The sequence below is a fragment of the Schistocerca piceifrons genome, chromosome 6, assembly GCF_021461385.2.
Source record: "Schistocerca piceifrons isolate TAMUIC-IGC-003096 chromosome 6, iqSchPice1.1, whole genome shotgun sequence".
Taxonomy (NCBI): domain Eukaryota; kingdom Metazoa; phylum Arthropoda; class Insecta; order Orthoptera; family Acrididae; genus Schistocerca; species Schistocerca piceifrons.
In genome coordinates this window covers 552497958-552515781 of record NC_060143.1, presented here as the reverse complement: position 1 = coordinate 552515781, position 17824 = coordinate 552497958, and the positions used below count along the sequence as shown (strand labels likewise).

General features: G+C 41.9%; 1 protein-coding gene and 1 non-coding gene across 3 annotated transcripts in view; both read left to right on the top strand.

The window, feature by feature from the left end:
• Positions 1–17824, top strand: part of LOC124802496 (poly [ADP-ribose] polymerase tankyrase) — a 295411-nt gene that overhangs the window by 245596 nt on the left and 31991 nt on the right. For both annotated transcript variants that reach the window (XM_047263314.1, XM_047263313.1), the window contains exons 14-17: positions 7872–8032; positions 8432–8595; positions 8784–8967; positions 16457–16565. In XM_047263314.1, the coding sequence (XP_047119270.1) occupies positions 7872–8032; positions 8432–8595; positions 8784–8967; positions 16457–16565 (618 nt within the window). The remainder of the gene's footprint in view (positions 1–7871; positions 8033–8431; positions 8596–8783; positions 8968–16456; positions 16566–17824) is intronic.
• Positions 17099–17216, top strand: LOC124803776. Its single transcript, XR_007017255.1, has one exon. It is a non-coding gene; the product is annotated as a U5 spliceosomal RNA (small nuclear RNA).

Below are 17824 nucleotides of genomic sequence, written 5' to 3'. Positions count from 1 at the left end.
AAAATGTTAGAAAATAATACACTGAAGTGCCAAAGAAACAGGTACAGGCATGTGTATTCAAATACAGAGATACGTAAACAGGCAGAGTGTGGTACTGCGGTTGGCAATTCCTATATAAGACAAGTGTCTGGTGCAACTGTTATATTGGTTACTGCTGCTACAATGGCAGGTTATCAAGATTTAAATGAGTTTGAATGTGGTGTTGTAGTTGGCACATGAGCAATGGGACACAGCATCTCTGAGGCAGCCATGAAGTGGGGATTTTGCCATACGAGCATTTCATGAGTGTACCGTGAATATTAGTAATCCAGTAAAACATTAAGTCCCCAACATTGCTGCAGCCAGAAAAAGATCCTACAAGAACGGGATCGACGACGACTGAAGAGAATGTGACACAAGTGTAACCCTTCTGCAAATTTCTGCAGATTTCAGTGCTGGGCCATTAACATGTGTCAGCATGCAAACCATGTGACACAAGTGTAACCCTTCCTTAAATTTCTGCAGATTTCAGTGCTGGGCCATTAACAAGTGTCAGCATGCGAACCATTCCACGAAACATCACCCAGATGGGCTTTTGGAGCTGAAGGCCCACCTGTGTACCCTTGATGACTGCACGACACATTGGACAGTTTATGACTGGAAACTTGTTGTCTGGTTGGACGAGTCTTGTTTCAAATTGTATCGAGTAGATGGACGTGTACGGGAATGGAGACAACCTCATGAATCCATGGACCTTGCATGCCAGCAGGGGACTGTTCAATGGGGTGGGCGTGTGCAGTTGGAGTGATATGTGACCCCTGATACATTTAGAGATGACACATACTTCAGCATCCTGCCTGATCACCTGCATCCATTCATGTCCATTGTGCATTCTGACAGACTTGGGCAATTCCAGCAGGGCAATGCGACACCCCCACACATCCAGAATTGCTACAGAGTGGCTCCATTAAAACTCTTCTGAGTTTAGACTTAATGCTGGCCACCATACTCCCCAGACATGAACATTATTGAGCATATCTGAGATGCCTTGCAATGTGCTGTTCAGAAGAGATCTCTATCCCCTTGTACTTGTATGGATTTATGGACAGCCTTGCGGGATTCATGGTGTCGGTTCCCTCCAGACATTGGACAACTCCATGCCACATCGTGTTGCAGCAGCCGGCCGGAGTGGCCATGCGGTTCTAGGTGCTACAGTCTGGAACCGAGCGACCGCTTCGGTCGCAGGTTCGAATCCTGCCACGGGCATGGATGTGTGTGATGTCCTTAGGTTAGTTAGGTTTAATTAGTTCTAAGTTCTAGGCGACTGATAACCTCAGAAGTTAAGTCGCATAGTGCTCAGAGCCATTTTTTATTGCAGCAATTGTGCGTGCTAGCAGGGTCCCTAAATGATATTAGGGAGGTATACCATTTTCTTTGGCTCTTCAGTGTAGAAATAATTTACCGAAAAGTTACTGCAGTTAATTATACATTTATTAGTGTAGATTACTTTGACATAGAAAAAATTTGCCAAATTGACCTGTAAGTAATGAAAAAGTGTACCTTAAAATAATAACGTAAGAGAAAATTCAAAATTATCTTACAGCATTAAAATTTTATTAAAAATTCTGTACAAATTGTTTAAAGCACATTGGATCCTATACATAAGTGTGCAAAATTTCAGTGAGATTGAATAAATAATGTCAGAGATATGGATTTACGAAGATATCAGTGCAAGACTGCCACTGTCTCCCCTTAATATAGGAGGGAAGTCTTTGTACTATATATGTTGCAGGTATTGATTGGAAAAGACAGATATATGTTCAGAGGGTGCTTTGAAGCCAGCAATTATGGAATGACCATGATGGAATGATTTTTTAGATCTTAGAAAGAAGGTAAAAGGTGGAAGTGCGTGGTTTGAGTGGAGGTAAGAAGTTCTATGGATTGAGGTGTTAGTCCTTGTGACAGGCCTGAGGCTTTAAGGAGGGACTGTGGGTCGTTGGTATCACAGGGATGCCATTTCGTAAAAAAACTCCATAATTTTCACCTTTTTTTCCTATGCTGCAACTGCTGCATACACTGTACCCTTTAAATGAGATAACTCTGTTATTATTTCGTCAGAAGTGTTATGGGTGTCACAATTGTTTAATTTTTTTGTAACACATTTACTGCATCGTTAAGTCAGGAGAAATTCTGAGGCTCTTCTGTACCGTCCTCCAGTATCTTCGCCGAAGTACTGAGATGCATGTTAACCTGTCTCAGAGATAGTCATTGCTTCTGTAGTGATGAAGTATTCATCAGACTTGATGTGATTCACAAATAGTGCCTGCTCTTCAGGTAGATTCTGTTCTTTGTCATTAGGCAAAATATCATCAGTATTATCATTCCCATCGCAATCATCGACTTCATTTCCAGATCAAGTTTTTCAGAAACAGTTCCCAGTGGCAATATTCGAGACTCTGTGCCATGAAGCTGCGACATAGTGCATTGCCTATCAGAAAAAAACAACATCCATTAATAGTTTCCCAACAGTGTCTTTTGGCTCTGGTAGTACAATAAGTAAAAAGTTGCAAATAAAAATTTAACTTGTAAAGTACATATTTTCATTTCTTCCCCTCCTCCAACGTTTACATACTTGACACCACTACAGGAGCATTTTGCAGTAATGCAACTTGAAATTATGTGTTCAAGGGGCTGGAGTACACTTGTGCAATTCATTGTAAAGTATTCCACAGTCACTTTTCTCAAATAGGGATTAAGGGGAGGATTTAGTGCACACCTGTGTACAAACAATAAAATCTCCCAGCCTGCTGCACCCATTTTAGCATCTATCCTTCGAAGCTAGCTTTTGTTGTAATCCACAATTTCTTGTTATTATCGTATATTGTGGGAAAATGTTTAAAACAGAATGGCTCAGCAAATTTCCCCATCTAAAGTGGGATGCATCTTCTCACTGCTATCACTGTTAACTCAAAACAGAACTGTTAGATGTTGTTTACTTTGTTTCCGTCCAAGGCAGTTCTTGCCTTTGTATGCTGAATTGCAGTTAGGCATTACATCCATCTCATCGACATTCGAAATGTTTGGAGGAACATATTGGGACATTGTTTCTTACAGGCAGGTTTCTTTCCATCCTCGCACTGTTTCAGGATCAACACTATTGATTTCGCCACACACATTCGGACAACTGATACCATGTCTAACCTTAAATCTATGCAGCCAACCTGATGAAGCACTGAAATTTTCTATACTGAGTGAGACTGTCAATTCTGCTGCATTTTCACAAAGCATTGGGCCACTGACAGGAATGCCTTCTGCTCTATGTTGCCTGAACCACTGCAACAAACCATTTTCAACTACATCTTTGTATTTCTTGCTCTGAATGCTTATCTACTTATTAGTAGAAATTCCGAACACACCTGCATTGCCTTCAGTTTCCTTTACCTTCACTATGACAGAATTTAAGGTAGATGTAGCAGTATCCACTTTCATTATATTACTATTTTCATGAATTGTGCATAATATTCATAGTTATTACACCATAGAAAGGCTTTTTCATCTTTCTTTCGCTCATGCTACCAGTTTTCAAGGTCATCAGAAATACAGCAATTATGGTACTGTAGCACATACAGTAGGCCTAAATAAAACAGCTACCGTTAATATGTGGGTTACTTCACTGAGTGCAGGTTAACTCATGAGCTGTGGTGCACTTTTGGATTTCTCAGGGATGCCCAAGAATTCTTATCCAATTGGGCCCTCTGCTGGCTCAACAAAAATCGTGTAACTTTGGAAAACAAATGATAGTTACACCAATAACCAATCTTTCCTATGGCTGTCACCAGTGCCATAACCAAAATTTTCATACTTTATACTCTTTTATATTGTAAAGTATATCTACAACATCCAATTTTTCTGATGATTGTATTGTTACAGTTTAAACTGTTGTTAATATCTGGGAATATGTGAAACAATCTCAAGTTATGTCACATTAAAAATTAAGCATTAGTGAGCTGTGAGTGCTTGCAACAATATGATTTTCTAATTGGCAACACAACACAGGGCACCGAAACTGTATCCCCTCCTCTTGCAGTACCATGTTAATAGGCAAAGTATACTGATCCCCACCCACTTCTGAAACCAGACGTCATAACATGCGCATGTGTGTGTTTTCTCTAGTCTGATTAAGGGCTGTTTGGCAAAAAGCTTTATTTTACAGTATTTGTGTTGGCCTATCTGTGACTCAGCATCTCCGCTATACGGCGAGTAGCAACTATCCTTTTTATAACATTGTCATTATTCCATCCATTTTTCCATTGTTTGAAACTGAGGTCTCATATTCTGTTTCTTGAAACTTGCTTGTCCCAGGGAGTTACCCTCAAAGGAGTAACACCATCGAAAGTCCCTTTTTCTGGATGCAATCCTACTGTACACCATCCTCTCACAGTTTCAAATACAGCACTCTCTTTCACGTACCCAGCTATGGTAATCTGTGACCTATATACATCACTGCCAATTTCCGCTCCACCAGACTTCTCTTCTGCCACAAAATCCTGCAGTTACCTGCGTCTCAAGTTCTGTTGGATGGTATCCACTGCCAAACTACAACAATAGGCCAGGCTTAACCTCAGAAAGCTGTCTTGCCTTCTCCTAAAATATCTCAACAGTGGTGTTTCCCTTCCTGCCCCTCTCCAGTTGCCTAAACAGCCGCATCAATAATGACCTCTACTATCCTACAAAGTGAGCTTAGTCAACCTTCTTAACATTCCCCATCCTTCACCACTGCCTTCCAGAGCAATGGTAACTCGTGATCCTAATAATCTGCTACAACAGCTCAGCATTCTCTGCCTCGTCTATGACACTCTCCCCTCCTGAATTATCTATACTATCCAGTGGTCTCACTTACACCCCTAAAAGTACATTTACTTGTGTTGATTTTGGTGAAGAACAAACTTCCTTTCACACTTAATTTCAAATGGAAATATCACTTTGCAATCCAATCCCAAATCCTTTCCAACAGCAAACCTTCAAAAGTTCCGATCACAATTCCAATTTGATCCACCACCACTACCTCAAAATCACCCCTTACAAACATTCAAAGAATGCCTAAAATCCAGCACTGCTTCACAACCCTTTCTCAGCTCCCTACAACATGATCCTAACTTGTCCTTTGCAGAACTCCAAGCTCTTTGTTCCCCAAAACATAATGACACCAACATGATCTTCCTGGCAGACAAGGGAACTACCACTGTGGTACTTGACCAGTGGGAATACACTAATTGTCTGACAACTCTATTGACAGCATCTACCTCCAACTGACATACAGACACTCCTTAAAACATCAGGTCCCTCACAGGAACTAACATCTTAGTCCATAGAACTTCTTACCCCACCCAGAACACTTATTACCATCTTTTACCTTCTTGCTAAGATCCACAAACCTAATCATCCTGGCTGCCCTATCGTTACTATCTTCAAAGCACCCACTGAAGTTACATCTGCCTTAGTTGGTCAGTACCTGAACCTAATTCAAAGAATCCCCTTCTATGTTAATGACACCAACCATTTCCTAGATTGTCTGAAATTTGTCCCCATCACACACATCACTTATCACCATTGATGCCATCTCCCTCTATACCAACATCTGCTATGTACATGGTCTGCCTGCTGCTAAACATTACCACAACCAGTAGACACCTGATTCCAAACCTATGACATCCTTCTCACTTGCTGTAACCAACTTCATACTTACAGACAACTGTTTTACATTTTAGGGACAAACATTTCAGAGGAACAGCCATGGGACAATCTTTTCATAGGTTGCTTGGGTGGGACTTTCCTTCAATCTATAAGCCTTCAGCCCCCCCTGGTTTGGTTGAGATATATTGATAACATCTTTGTCCTGTGGACCCATGGTGAGGCTGATCCGTTAAAAATTTTGCCATCTCCAAATACATTCTCCCAATTAAATTTCATATTGCCCTTTTCCAAGTCCCATGCCACTTTCCTTGAGTCGACCTCATTCTCACTGAGGGTCAGCTAACACTTCTGTACGCATTAAACCAACTAATGAACAGCAATTCTTACATTTTGACAGTTACTATCCTTCCGTGTCAATTGTTCCCTTCCACACAGTCTTGGCATTTGAGACGAACTTATTATTTCAAATGCAGACTTTTTTCAGCAATACACCATTCTCACCTCACCTTCACTAGAGAGAATTACCCCACCAGCCTACTTCACAAGCTGATTCCCTGGGCCATCACATGCAGTCCTGGTACTACTGATCCCTCCAAAAAACAACTTAGAAGTACAGCTGTTGTCACTTAGTTCTATCCTGGTCTTGAATGTGTTAATCAGCTATTTCGACAAGGCTGTACCTCCTAAAATTATGCCCTGAAATGTGGTCCATTCTGTCTTGACATTGTACCTACCACATCTGGAATAGCCTTCCTTAGTTTCTGTAAATTTTGATTTCTTTTTACCTACGTCTTTGGTTGGTTCCAGATATGTTTATACTTCTGCTGTTAGGAAACTGGTTTAATATAACATTTGCTTGCATCAGGCTTCTACAGAATGTATGCTATTACTATTACTATTATTATTATTATTATTATTATTATTATTATTATTATGTAGTCAAACTGCTTGTGCATACATTCTTCCAAGCTTTTCCATGTACACAGTTTTATTTTTTCTCTTTTTGAAGCCCATACTAATCGTCAACAGATCATTTTGTCTCTGGAAATGTATGATTGTTTTGCCTCTCTTCATTTTTCTAGCTGAGAGCCAAATGTTCCACAGCTTTGTATACCAGTTCGTCTCTTACCACACAACTGAAATCTCTTTATCGATGGCAATTGCTGATTATTTTGTTCCTTGAATCAATATGTCACTAGCCTTTATGTCGTTCAGTTGTAATATATGCTTGAATGAGAACAATAGTTTAATGGAAGCCAGCAAGTCAATTTCTGCAACATTATTACTTGGCAGGGGTGATTTGTTAGTGAGAACACTAAGTTTAACACTGGAGTCAAATTTTGGTTGTACTCACACTTTTCATCACTCATTTTATCATGGAAATCTATACTTCATTGTTCCACTTATTTATGTTTTATATCACATAAGTGTAACATTTACACTGTACAGGGAATTCTTTGCCTGGACAAATCTGACTGACAGAATATATCTGAAAAAATTATGTAATGGTTTTATTTTAATGTAACTAATTATTATTGCCTGTTTTTTATGATTTGTTAACAAACTGAGTTATCACCTGCTATCGGTCATTTAAGGGACATTAGGAAGGTCCATTGGTTGCTGTGAAGCAGTTCCTTGCAACCAATTAATCTGTAATGCCTAAGATTAATTTTGTAGTCTAATGTTTTAGTGTTCTTATTAGTTATTAATTGTTAGCCAGAATAAGTTAAATGTTCAGTGTTTTTATAAAATACTAGATGTTGGTGTGTTATTGGCATGTGAAAGTGACATGTATCCACCTACAACAGCATTTTAAATTTAATTGCAGTTGTCAGACACATTGAAGGAGAATTCTGGCACATAAATAGTACAAAACTCACTTTCTTATTCTGAAGCACTGTATTTCGAATCATAGTGAGAGAGTGGTGAATCAATCTAGGTGCATCTGTACACAGTAGTTACTTAAACAAACAAGGCCACTTCCATTCCCTGTTATTACTTCACATAAGGAAGAACTTACTTCTCAGCATTATTAAACCCAGTAAATGAAACGGAAATCCTTTCTAGAAATGTTGATTACACTAAATACCTTTTGTATACAATTCTGTTGTTTACATTTAGTATGGAATTTGGGGTGATTGGTGGGTACGTGAATTCATTTCTTAAGAGTATAATAGATATATCATTCTGTATTGCAGTCTTGGATTAGAACATCTCCTCGAGTTGTTTGAACGGGAGCAGATAACTCTTGACATTCTGGCTGAAATGGGTCACGAAGATCTCAAACAAGTTGGTGTAAGTGCTTATGGGTACAGGCACAAACTTATTAAAGGGATTGATAAGCTGTGTGCGAGTGCTGGTGAGTATTTATTCATAAGACTTTTTAATAAATGCAGTCATGATCGCATTTAAGTTGTTCATTTTTATTTTTAGATTACCGGTTTCAATCATTAGGGGATCATTTTCAGATCTTACATTCCTTGAAGACAGCAGTGTTCTCCACACCTGCACAGGTACCAACGGTTCCAGTTGCTATCAAGGATTGTAAGATCTGAAGATGGTGTCTTAGAAGATCGAAATCGGTCATCTAAAAGTAAAAATAAACAACTTAAATGTGATCACAACTGTGTTTGTTAGTTAATTTATAGTATTTATCACTGTTTTTCTTGGAACAGTCTTCCAAAAAATTTCATTACACTTTATTTGATTTTGTTTTGTTTTACATTATTCCACTAACATTATCTGTAATTTCTCTTAGGGTCACTGTGGATGACTCCTTCAAATCCTGGCACTTTATTGGTTGATCTTCTAGTTGAAGACAAAGAATTTCTAGCTGTTGAAGAAGAGATGCAGTCAACAATTAGGGAACACAGAGATAATGGTCATTCTGGTGGAGTTTTTTGTAGATATAATATTGTCAGGGTAATTACCCCTTTACCATAGTAATTTAAATACCTTATTTTCTGAAAATTCCCTCAAAATTATGCCATCCTCTAACTACCTTTCAGTTGTTTGTATTTAAATCCTAACTTAATCTTAATTTAGTGCATATGACAGGCATTTGCATTTGAAGGTAGTTGACTTTTAATATACAAATATTTTAATTTCAGATTCAGAAAGTGCAGAATAGAAAGCTCTGGGAGAGATATTCACATCGACGGCAAGAGGTGGCTGAAGAAAATGTGAATCAGCCTAATGAACGAATGCTTTTTCATGGATCACCGTTCATAAATGCAATTGTACAAAAGGGCTTTGATGAGCGACATGCCTACATTGGAGGCATGTTTGGTGCAGGTATGTATTCAGCAGTGTATTTTTAAAGGAATTAATATTGGTTATGGGATATTAGAGAGATAGCACACTTTTAGAAGTGTTGCCAAGTTTCTTATGAATTACACACTATATGATCAAAAGTGTCCGGACACATGGCTGAAAATGACTTAAAAGTTCATGGCGCCCTCCATCAGTAATGCTGGAATTCAGTATGGTGTTGGCTCATCCTTAGCCTTGATAGCAGCTTCCATTCTCGCAGGCACCTTCAATCACGTGCTGAAGGTTTCTTGGCGAATGGCAACCCATTTGTCACGGAGTGCTGCACTCAGGAGAGGCATTGATGTAGGTTGGTGAGACCTGGCACAAAGTCGTCGTTCCAAAACATCCTAAACGTGTTCGTAGGGTTCATGTCAGGACTCTGTGCAGGCCAGTCCGTTACAGGGATGTTAATGTCGTATAACCGCTCCTCCCCAGGCCATGCATTATGAATGGGTGCTCGATCGTGTTGAAAGGAGCAATCGCCATCCCAAAATTGCTCTTCAACTGTGGGAAGCAAGAAGGTGCTTAAAACATCAATGTAGGCCAGTGCTGTGATAGTGCCACACAAAACAACAAAGGTTTCAAGCCCCCTCCATGAAAAACATGACCACACCATAACAGCACCACCTCCGAATTTTATTGTTGGCTCTACACACGTTGGCAGATGACATTCACCGGGCATTCACCGTACCCCCACCCTGCCATTGGGCGCCTCATTGTGTACCTTGGTTCGTGACTCCACACAGTTTTTCCACTGTTCAATCGTCCAATGTTCATGCTCCTTACACCAAGCGAGGTGTCGTTTGTCATTTACTGGCGTGGTGTGTGGCCTATGAGCCGCTCGACCATGAAATCCAAGTTTTCTCACCTCCCGCCTAACTGTCATAGTACTTGCAGTGGGACCTGATGCAGTATGAAATTCCTGTGTGATGGCCTGGATAGATTGCTGCCTATTATGCATTACGATCCTCTTCAACTGTCTGCGGTCTCTGTCAGTCAACAGATGAGGTCCCTTCAATATCACATCGGAAACAGTGGACTTAGGGATGTTTAGGAGTGTGGAAATCTCGCGTACAGGCATATGACACAAGTGACACCCAGCCACCTGACCACATTCAAAGTGGAGCACCCCATTCTGCCTCTCACGATGTCTAATGACTACAGAGGTCACTGATACGGAGGACCAGGCGGTAGGTGGCAGCACAGTGCACCTAATATGAAAAACGTATGTTTTGATCACATAGTGTACAATACTTACTGAAACTCTGTTGGTCACTTATTACAGCTGAATTATAAGAATCCACCAGGCTTGAGGCTTCTTAAGTGAACAGGAGGAGACTTGTAAATTAAACTTAATACATGGTGAACTTCAGTTATTAAATGAATAAAGTTTGATGTTTTTTTCTGCTCCATAGGTTATTGTAACACTCTTACTATGTACTTAGACCCCTTTATACTTTCAACAAGAAATCAGTGGACAGATTGTTTTATAGGTGTGTCTTTAATTCTGTTAATGTTAATTCCAGGGTGTTTCCTTTGATAAGGATGCAACTAATTTCCTTCTCCCCACCCCCCTTTCCCCATCTCTCTCATGATCTTGTCATCAGTAGTATTTTAAACCATAACCTTCCTTCCTTTATTTTTCAAGCTGTTCTTTCTTGTTCCTCATTGAACTTAAGGCCACACCTATAACTGACTGAGCTCCCCAAGGGCCTCACCACTCTTTGAAGAGTACGTGCTTGGCTACCATGGGGCTCTAGTCTTTGCAGCATCTTTTCCTGTCTGTGCTGCATGTCTACCCTCTTCCTATTCCTTTTTCTCTCCCTTGGGAAACATGTCTGTGATGTTTTTGGGAATGTGTTCTGCATTTTCAGTAGCCTGACCCCAGAACAGTTCATTTCACTGTTTTTTCATTCCGTTTTCCTTCTTTGTTCCCCTTCTCCTATCCATCCTCTGCTTTGGCATTTGAAGTTCTTCTTTTTATTCTTCCTCCCAGTGCGCTCCTGAAGGCTGGCCCACACGTCTGGCACCTGACAGGTGACTGCGTGACGCGCAATTGCCAACCCCGGGTCAACAGGTAGGGTTCGCGTGTACCCTCTGGTAAAGGCCAGGCCCAGGTAGGGGTTATTGCCTGAGCTGTTACCTTCCCAAATTATCAGTGTTTGGGAGGTGTGACCTGGGGAGTGAACAATCACCTAATGTGGGTGAGCCCACCTCTGAGGACCCCCTCCTCCCCCATCCCAGTTGGAAGGAGCACCATTGGAGACGCTGGCAATCCTGGGGGATATTCTTGCAATTAGCCAAACATCTCCTTCTTAGTCTACATCACAAAACGTAAATGGAATGAGGCTAACAAATCAAAGACCCTCCCATTTGCACCTCAGTTCTTTGTTGTTTCGCATACTGAAGACTCAGTCCTTTGCTATGGTAAATACATTTACTATTCAGTAAGGTGTTGATGCAGTTGCTGGCACTGTGAAATCCTGCTGTCATTTACGCAATGGCACTTTTCTTTTGGAGACTGCTTGTGATTCTCAAGCACAATAACTGCATGCGACTTCACTCCTCCACAGCTATCCTGTTTGTGTCGAGACCATCAAATGCTGAATTCTTCACGCGGTGTTATTTACACTAGGCTGCTCAATGGTCTGATCAAGACAGAAATCCAGGGTGTCATTCCAGTCCATCAGGTGATGAAAAGAGTAGACGCATCCTTAGTGCCCACACACACTCTTTTCTCACATTTGTTAGAGTAGCACGGTGTGACGTTATCATGGTCTGACCATAGATTCTGAATCCGATGTGTTGCTACCATTGTCATAGCTACAACCACACTCCCAATTTCCTCTTGACACCTGGCCAAATGTGTAATCTGTGATAGGGATGCTCCTGAGGGCGACTGTCAGCCTCCTTCTCCATGCTGTATCAATTGCAATGGCGACTATGCAGCCTCCTCTGGAGATTGTCCCAAGCATCTCGATAAGCAGGCCGTCTAAGAGACCTGGGTGAAGGAAAAAGTGCCTTACTCTATTGCTCACAAGATGTTGGCTAGTCAGAAATCCTGTGTTTTACCATCCAGCACTTAAAGTACTGTTCTTGCTACCTCTTGCGCCATGAAGGACATGGCCACAAAGACATGCGACCTCAAATTCAGCATCGTGGTTGTAAAATCCCCCCTTGCCATGCTAGCATCCCCTTTACCTTCTCCAGCAGTGCAACAAGCCACTAAATTTTCACCTCACACGCCGAAATCATATGCTGCACAACCAGTGGGTTGGAAAGGACAGAAGGAGTGCTCCCACAAAGACATTTTATGTCCCTCCAGCCAGCAAACATCTGAATCGTGATGTGTCAACTGCAAAGGCTCCAAGAAATCAAACAAAGGCATGCGGTCTTCTTCGCCAACCGGGAGATCCTCTTAAACAGTGTCGCCATGTAGTACCCTATCCTGGCCGACCTCCGTGTCGTCTTTGTGCACTGTCAGCTATTTGTCTGCCCTGGATTCTGCTGACTGATCAGGGGGGAGAATGCCAATGCCTCTGTAGATCTCATGGAGCAGGATCCTCTAGCCCATGCACCCTACAGCAGAGCATCTTCGAAGGCTGGCACTCAGCAGCTGCCGAGGTGACACTCCTTCATTTTTTTCCCTCCTCCCCTTTCCTCCTCATGACTCCAAAGGAGCATATGCTTTCCTGCAAAGGAACATATACGGCCTGAGATCCAACAAGGAGGAATTACAGCTACTGTTTGAATTGCAGCGTTATCTTGCTCTCTGCCTTCAGGAAATAAAACTGCGTCCTCATGACCACTTTGACCTATCGAATTTCTTTCCAGTCTGTTTGACACCCTCCCTTCACCCCTCCGAGGATGGCATTCCCTTTCATGGGGGAGTCATGGAGTCATGCTGCTCATCCAGAGGACATTCATAGTCACACTATCTCCCTGAACACCCGTCCGCACACTGTTGCAGTCCAAATTTTTCTTCCTCACTGCACCTTTTCCCTTTGCACCGTTTACATTCCTCCATCATTCGGTGTCGCCATGGCAAATTTCCTCCAGCTTATTGAGAAACTCCCTCACCCATTTTACTGCTCAGTGACTTCAATGCGCACCATTCCCCTTAGACTCTCCCAGAACCTGTCCAAGAGATGCCCTCTTGGCTGACCTCAATCAACCCGACCTCAACTGCCATAGCACTGGAGCACCCACATTCCTTTCAGACTCCGTGCACACCTATTCCTATTTGGGCCTCTTTCTGCACTTCCAAGCTGGCCCGTCATCTCGAGTGTCCATTCTCTCTGACATGTACTCGAGTGGCCATTTCCTGTGCCCTATCAGTTTGCTGACTCCTACTCCACCTACATGCAAACCCAAATAATAGCATTCTAAGGTCAACTAGAGGATTTACTCTTCCCTGGTGACCTTCGATGAATGACTTTTCCCCAGTTGTGGTGACCAGGTGCAGTACCTTACCAATGTTATCCTTGCCGCCACAGAACATTCCATTCCTCACACTTCATCCTTACTGTGCCGTGTTGCAGTCCCATGGTGGACTAAGGCATGCCACGACACAATTCCCGCAGAGGGGACATGCTCTCCACATTTTCAGCCGTCACACTACAATGGCAAACTGCATTCATTATAAACAGTTGTGTGTGCACTGTCATCTCATTCTTCGGGATAGCAAAAAAGCTCGCTGGATTTCATTTACTACTTCTTTTAACAGTTCCACTGCATCTTCCGTCGTGTGGGCCAACCTTCAACAGCTCTCTGGGATCAAGATGCATTCCCCAATTTCCGTCCTGACAGTAACAGATGATGTTGTAGTAGACCCTATTGCTGCCTCAAACACCTTGCGCCGCTATTTTGCAGAGATTTTGAGCTCCACCCACTATCACTCTGCCTTCCTTCATCAGAAACGAGTGGAAGAAGCTCAAGCAATACCATTCTCTTCTTAGAATTGTGAGTGCTACAATGCTGCTTTTACTGTGACGGAGCTAGAACATGCTCTCGCTTCATCCCGACCCTCCGCCCCAGAACTGGACAATGTTCACATTCAGATTTTGCAGAACCTTTCTCTTACAGGCAATCACTTTCACCTTCATATGTGCAGTCACATCTGGGCAGAAGGCATGTTCCTCAGATGCTGGCGTGAAGCCACTGTCATACTCATGCCTAAGCCTGGTAAGGACAAACACCATCCTTCTTGCTGCCTCCCCATTTTTATCGCCAACTGTGTTTTCTAGGTGGTGGAATGTATGATTCATGCCCAGCTGGTGTGGTTACTTGAATCTCACAATTTACTAACCACTGCACAATTTGGATTTCGAGCACGCCATTCTGCAGTTGACCATCTCTGTCACATTGTCAATCAATGTCATGAATGGTTTTCTGTGGAAATGCCAGACTGGCTGTGTTTTTCGATTTGGAGAATGCCGACGACACCTGCTGGAGGACTGGTATCTTACATACTCTCTACACGTGGGGCTTAAAAGCCACATGCCCTGTTTCCTTCAGGAATTTTTAAAAGACGGAGTTTTCTAGGTACATATGGATTCTGCCTTGTCAGCACCTTTATCCATGAAAATGGTGTGCCTTAGGTTTTTGTCCAGAGTGTTATTGTCTTTGCTGTTGCCATTAACCTTATTATGGCCTGTCTCCCTCCGTGCATCTCCGGCTTCCTCTTCGTTGATGATTTTGCCATCTATTGCAGTTCTCCTTAGACTTGTCTCCTTGAACAGTGTCTTGAGTGTTGTCTTGATCAGCTTTACTCGTGGAACATCGATAATAGCTTTCACTTTTCCACTGACAAAATTGTATGTGTGAATTTCTGAAGGCGCAGTAAATTTCTTCCACCATCTTTATGTCATGGGCCTGTTGCTCGTCTGTTCATTGAAACTAAGAAATTTCTGGGATTCAGGCCTGATTGGAAACTTTCTTGGTCTTCCCAGGTGTCTTACATGGCCACCCACTGTAGGCTGTCCCTCAGTGCCTTATGTGAACTCAGCGGTACTTCCTGGGGAGGAAATTGGACCACCCTCCTCAATTTGCATTGGTGCCTTGTCTATTCGGCATGTCAGTCCATCTTATGCCATCTCAATACAATCCACCATCGTGGCACCCGTTTGGGCATTGGCGCCTTTTACACTAGCCTGGTTGAGTCTGTATGCAGGAGCTGCCAAACTACCAGAGTCATTCCTCTGTGATTTTTTCCTCAGCAGATATGAATGCTGTTTGTCTGCCATGGCTGGCCACCCATCCTATGCTTCCTTCTTCGATGACTCCTGTGATCGCCAGTGTGGTGTGTGTCCCTCTTCTCTGTTACCTTCTGGAGTTTGCTTTTAGCTATTGCTGTGGCTGTGTAACTTCAGCTACCTGCCACTTTCCCAATGGGTGTGAACCCTACACCACCTTGGCTTCATGCGGCAGCCAATGTTCTCCTTGGACTTCATCTGCTTCATAAGGACACTACTTGGGCTCGCTCTGTTGCCAAAAGTTTCTCAACCTCACAGAACTTAATGATAGTTCCTTTGTGTATGATTGTTCTCAGACTGACCATTCTGGATGTGCCTTCATCATTGGCACGATGTTTTTCGATATTAGCTTCTGGAACACGGCTCAGTGTTTACTGCGGAGCTCTTCGCTCTGTGTCAGGCCACGCAGTACGTCCAGCGACACGTGGTTTTCAATTGTGTCATTTGCTCTGACTCCCTCAGTGCCCTTCAGTGAATGCTACAATCAGAATTTATCTTACAACATCTACGACAAGACAAAGACAAATCCCCGTGCGGAAATAGGGGCCTAGTGAAAGGAAACTATCCAGGCATTCACCTGAGGCAATGTAAGAAAACCACAGATAAATAACATGAGAATTGGTCCAAGAAAAAATGCTTTGAATCACTTCACTTGGTTCACTTACATTAAAAGAACGCTGCTTGAGAAGAGATTAGTCTGGCGCACAAATCAAACCAAGTTGTGAATCACTCTGAGATGATGCACTAGCATGGAAAATCCACATTAGAATGTGGCAACTACTTCTGTCATTTTTTTCTTTCATCTTGTTTCTTTTTTAAACTATAATTTTTTGAATTTAAAGATTGCTCTTTGTTGCTTAGCCACCTTCAGTTTGTAACATCTAAAGTATGCTAAAAGGTAACATATGTTTTACATATGTAATTTTTGCGACTTCATGGTGCCATATAAACCTTTATTTTAAATAATCTGACGTAATAATGCAATTACACTAATGAGTAATGATGTAATATAACATGCAGATTTGGAAATTTTCTTTGGTATTCAAGAAATTTGGTAATTGAAGAATAAATTTGCGGTGGATTATTTCTTAAGCAGAACTGAAAAGGCTTAGATTTGATACCACCATGTTTCTCCTGAACTAATGAACTACAGAGTGTACATTTTTACTATTAATGTTGTTTTTTCAGAAGAAACAAATATTTATTTTTTCTTTCAGGCATTTATTTTGCTGAACACTCCTCAAAAAGCAATCAGTATGTTTATGGGATTGGAGGTGGTATTGGATGTCCAGTACACAAAGACAGATCCTGTTATATTTGCCACAGGTAAAATCAAACAATTTTTTTAGTTTTTGAAAACTGCAGCCTGATCTGTGTCTGTAGCTGAGCACAACATAACAAAATTTTCAGTATCATGTATTGAGCTGTGTTATGGGTGTACTTAACATTATTCTAGTTGACTGTTTCCATAACAGATTAATTCCATCTTTCGTGATCTGAGAGAGATTTGGAACTGAAGCACACACAACAAAAAATCAGATTTTAAGAGTAAAAATCTCCTTCCTAATTTACAAGTTCAGTGAATTGTAAATTAGAAATCAAAGTGACACAGTAAGAGTATTTTAAATGAACCATTACTTCCTACCATCTGTTAACGCTTGAACTGAATTTTGCAGTAGTTTTATCTTCACCATTGTTAACTTGAGTAATGCTAACAAAACCACTCACATTTGGGAATAGAAGTCCCTTCATGCAGCAAAAGTGAGAAAAAATGCAGGTTAACTATTTAGTGATTTTGTAGGAAATTCGCCTTTGATATGTGGTCAGAGGAGACAATAAGACTCTGTACACTGAGAACGTTTTACTGGTTTCCCTTCAAGATGAATAAATCTTTCACCTTTTACTAAAGTTTCCCATGGAGGGGAACATTAAATGAGTCTAACTAATATTTCTTAGCGCTCAGCATAATTATGCTGCCCACATTTACAGTTCACCTCGCTGTCCAAATTACCGTCTTCTTATCCCCAACATGGCACTCCATCTCCCAAAAAGGCGACCCAGATGTGGGAATCCCCTCACCGTCCATGTCCAGTTGCTTGTTAATGAACTGGACACTTTCTCTCTACCACCTTCACTACAGTTCCACTTTTGTCTCCGTGGTCCATACCTTGGCCATGGCTTTGGCTGGACCTATTACAAGGCCCCAAAGGCTCAGTTCCATCTGAGGCCCTCCATTGATACTTGCTCTCCCTTCTCAGTGAGTTTAAGGGCTCAGAAATGCCCTAAACAGGTGGATCAATGGTCAACCGTCTTGTTGGTTTTGCTTATGCTCACTGGCCATACTGAACAGTGCTCCTTGCCAGATGGCTGCTGTGCTTTCACTGCAGAGTTGGTTGCCATCTATCACTCTCTTCAGCATATCCATTCCTGTGCCAGTGAGTCCTTTGTCGTCTGTAGTGACTCCTTGTAGCCTACAGGCTCTCGACCAGTGCTTTTTGTAATGACTATCCAGCAGTCCTTGTGCCTTCTGCAACAGTGAAGGTTCTGTGACCTTCATTTGGACCCCAGGGCATGTCGGGATACCG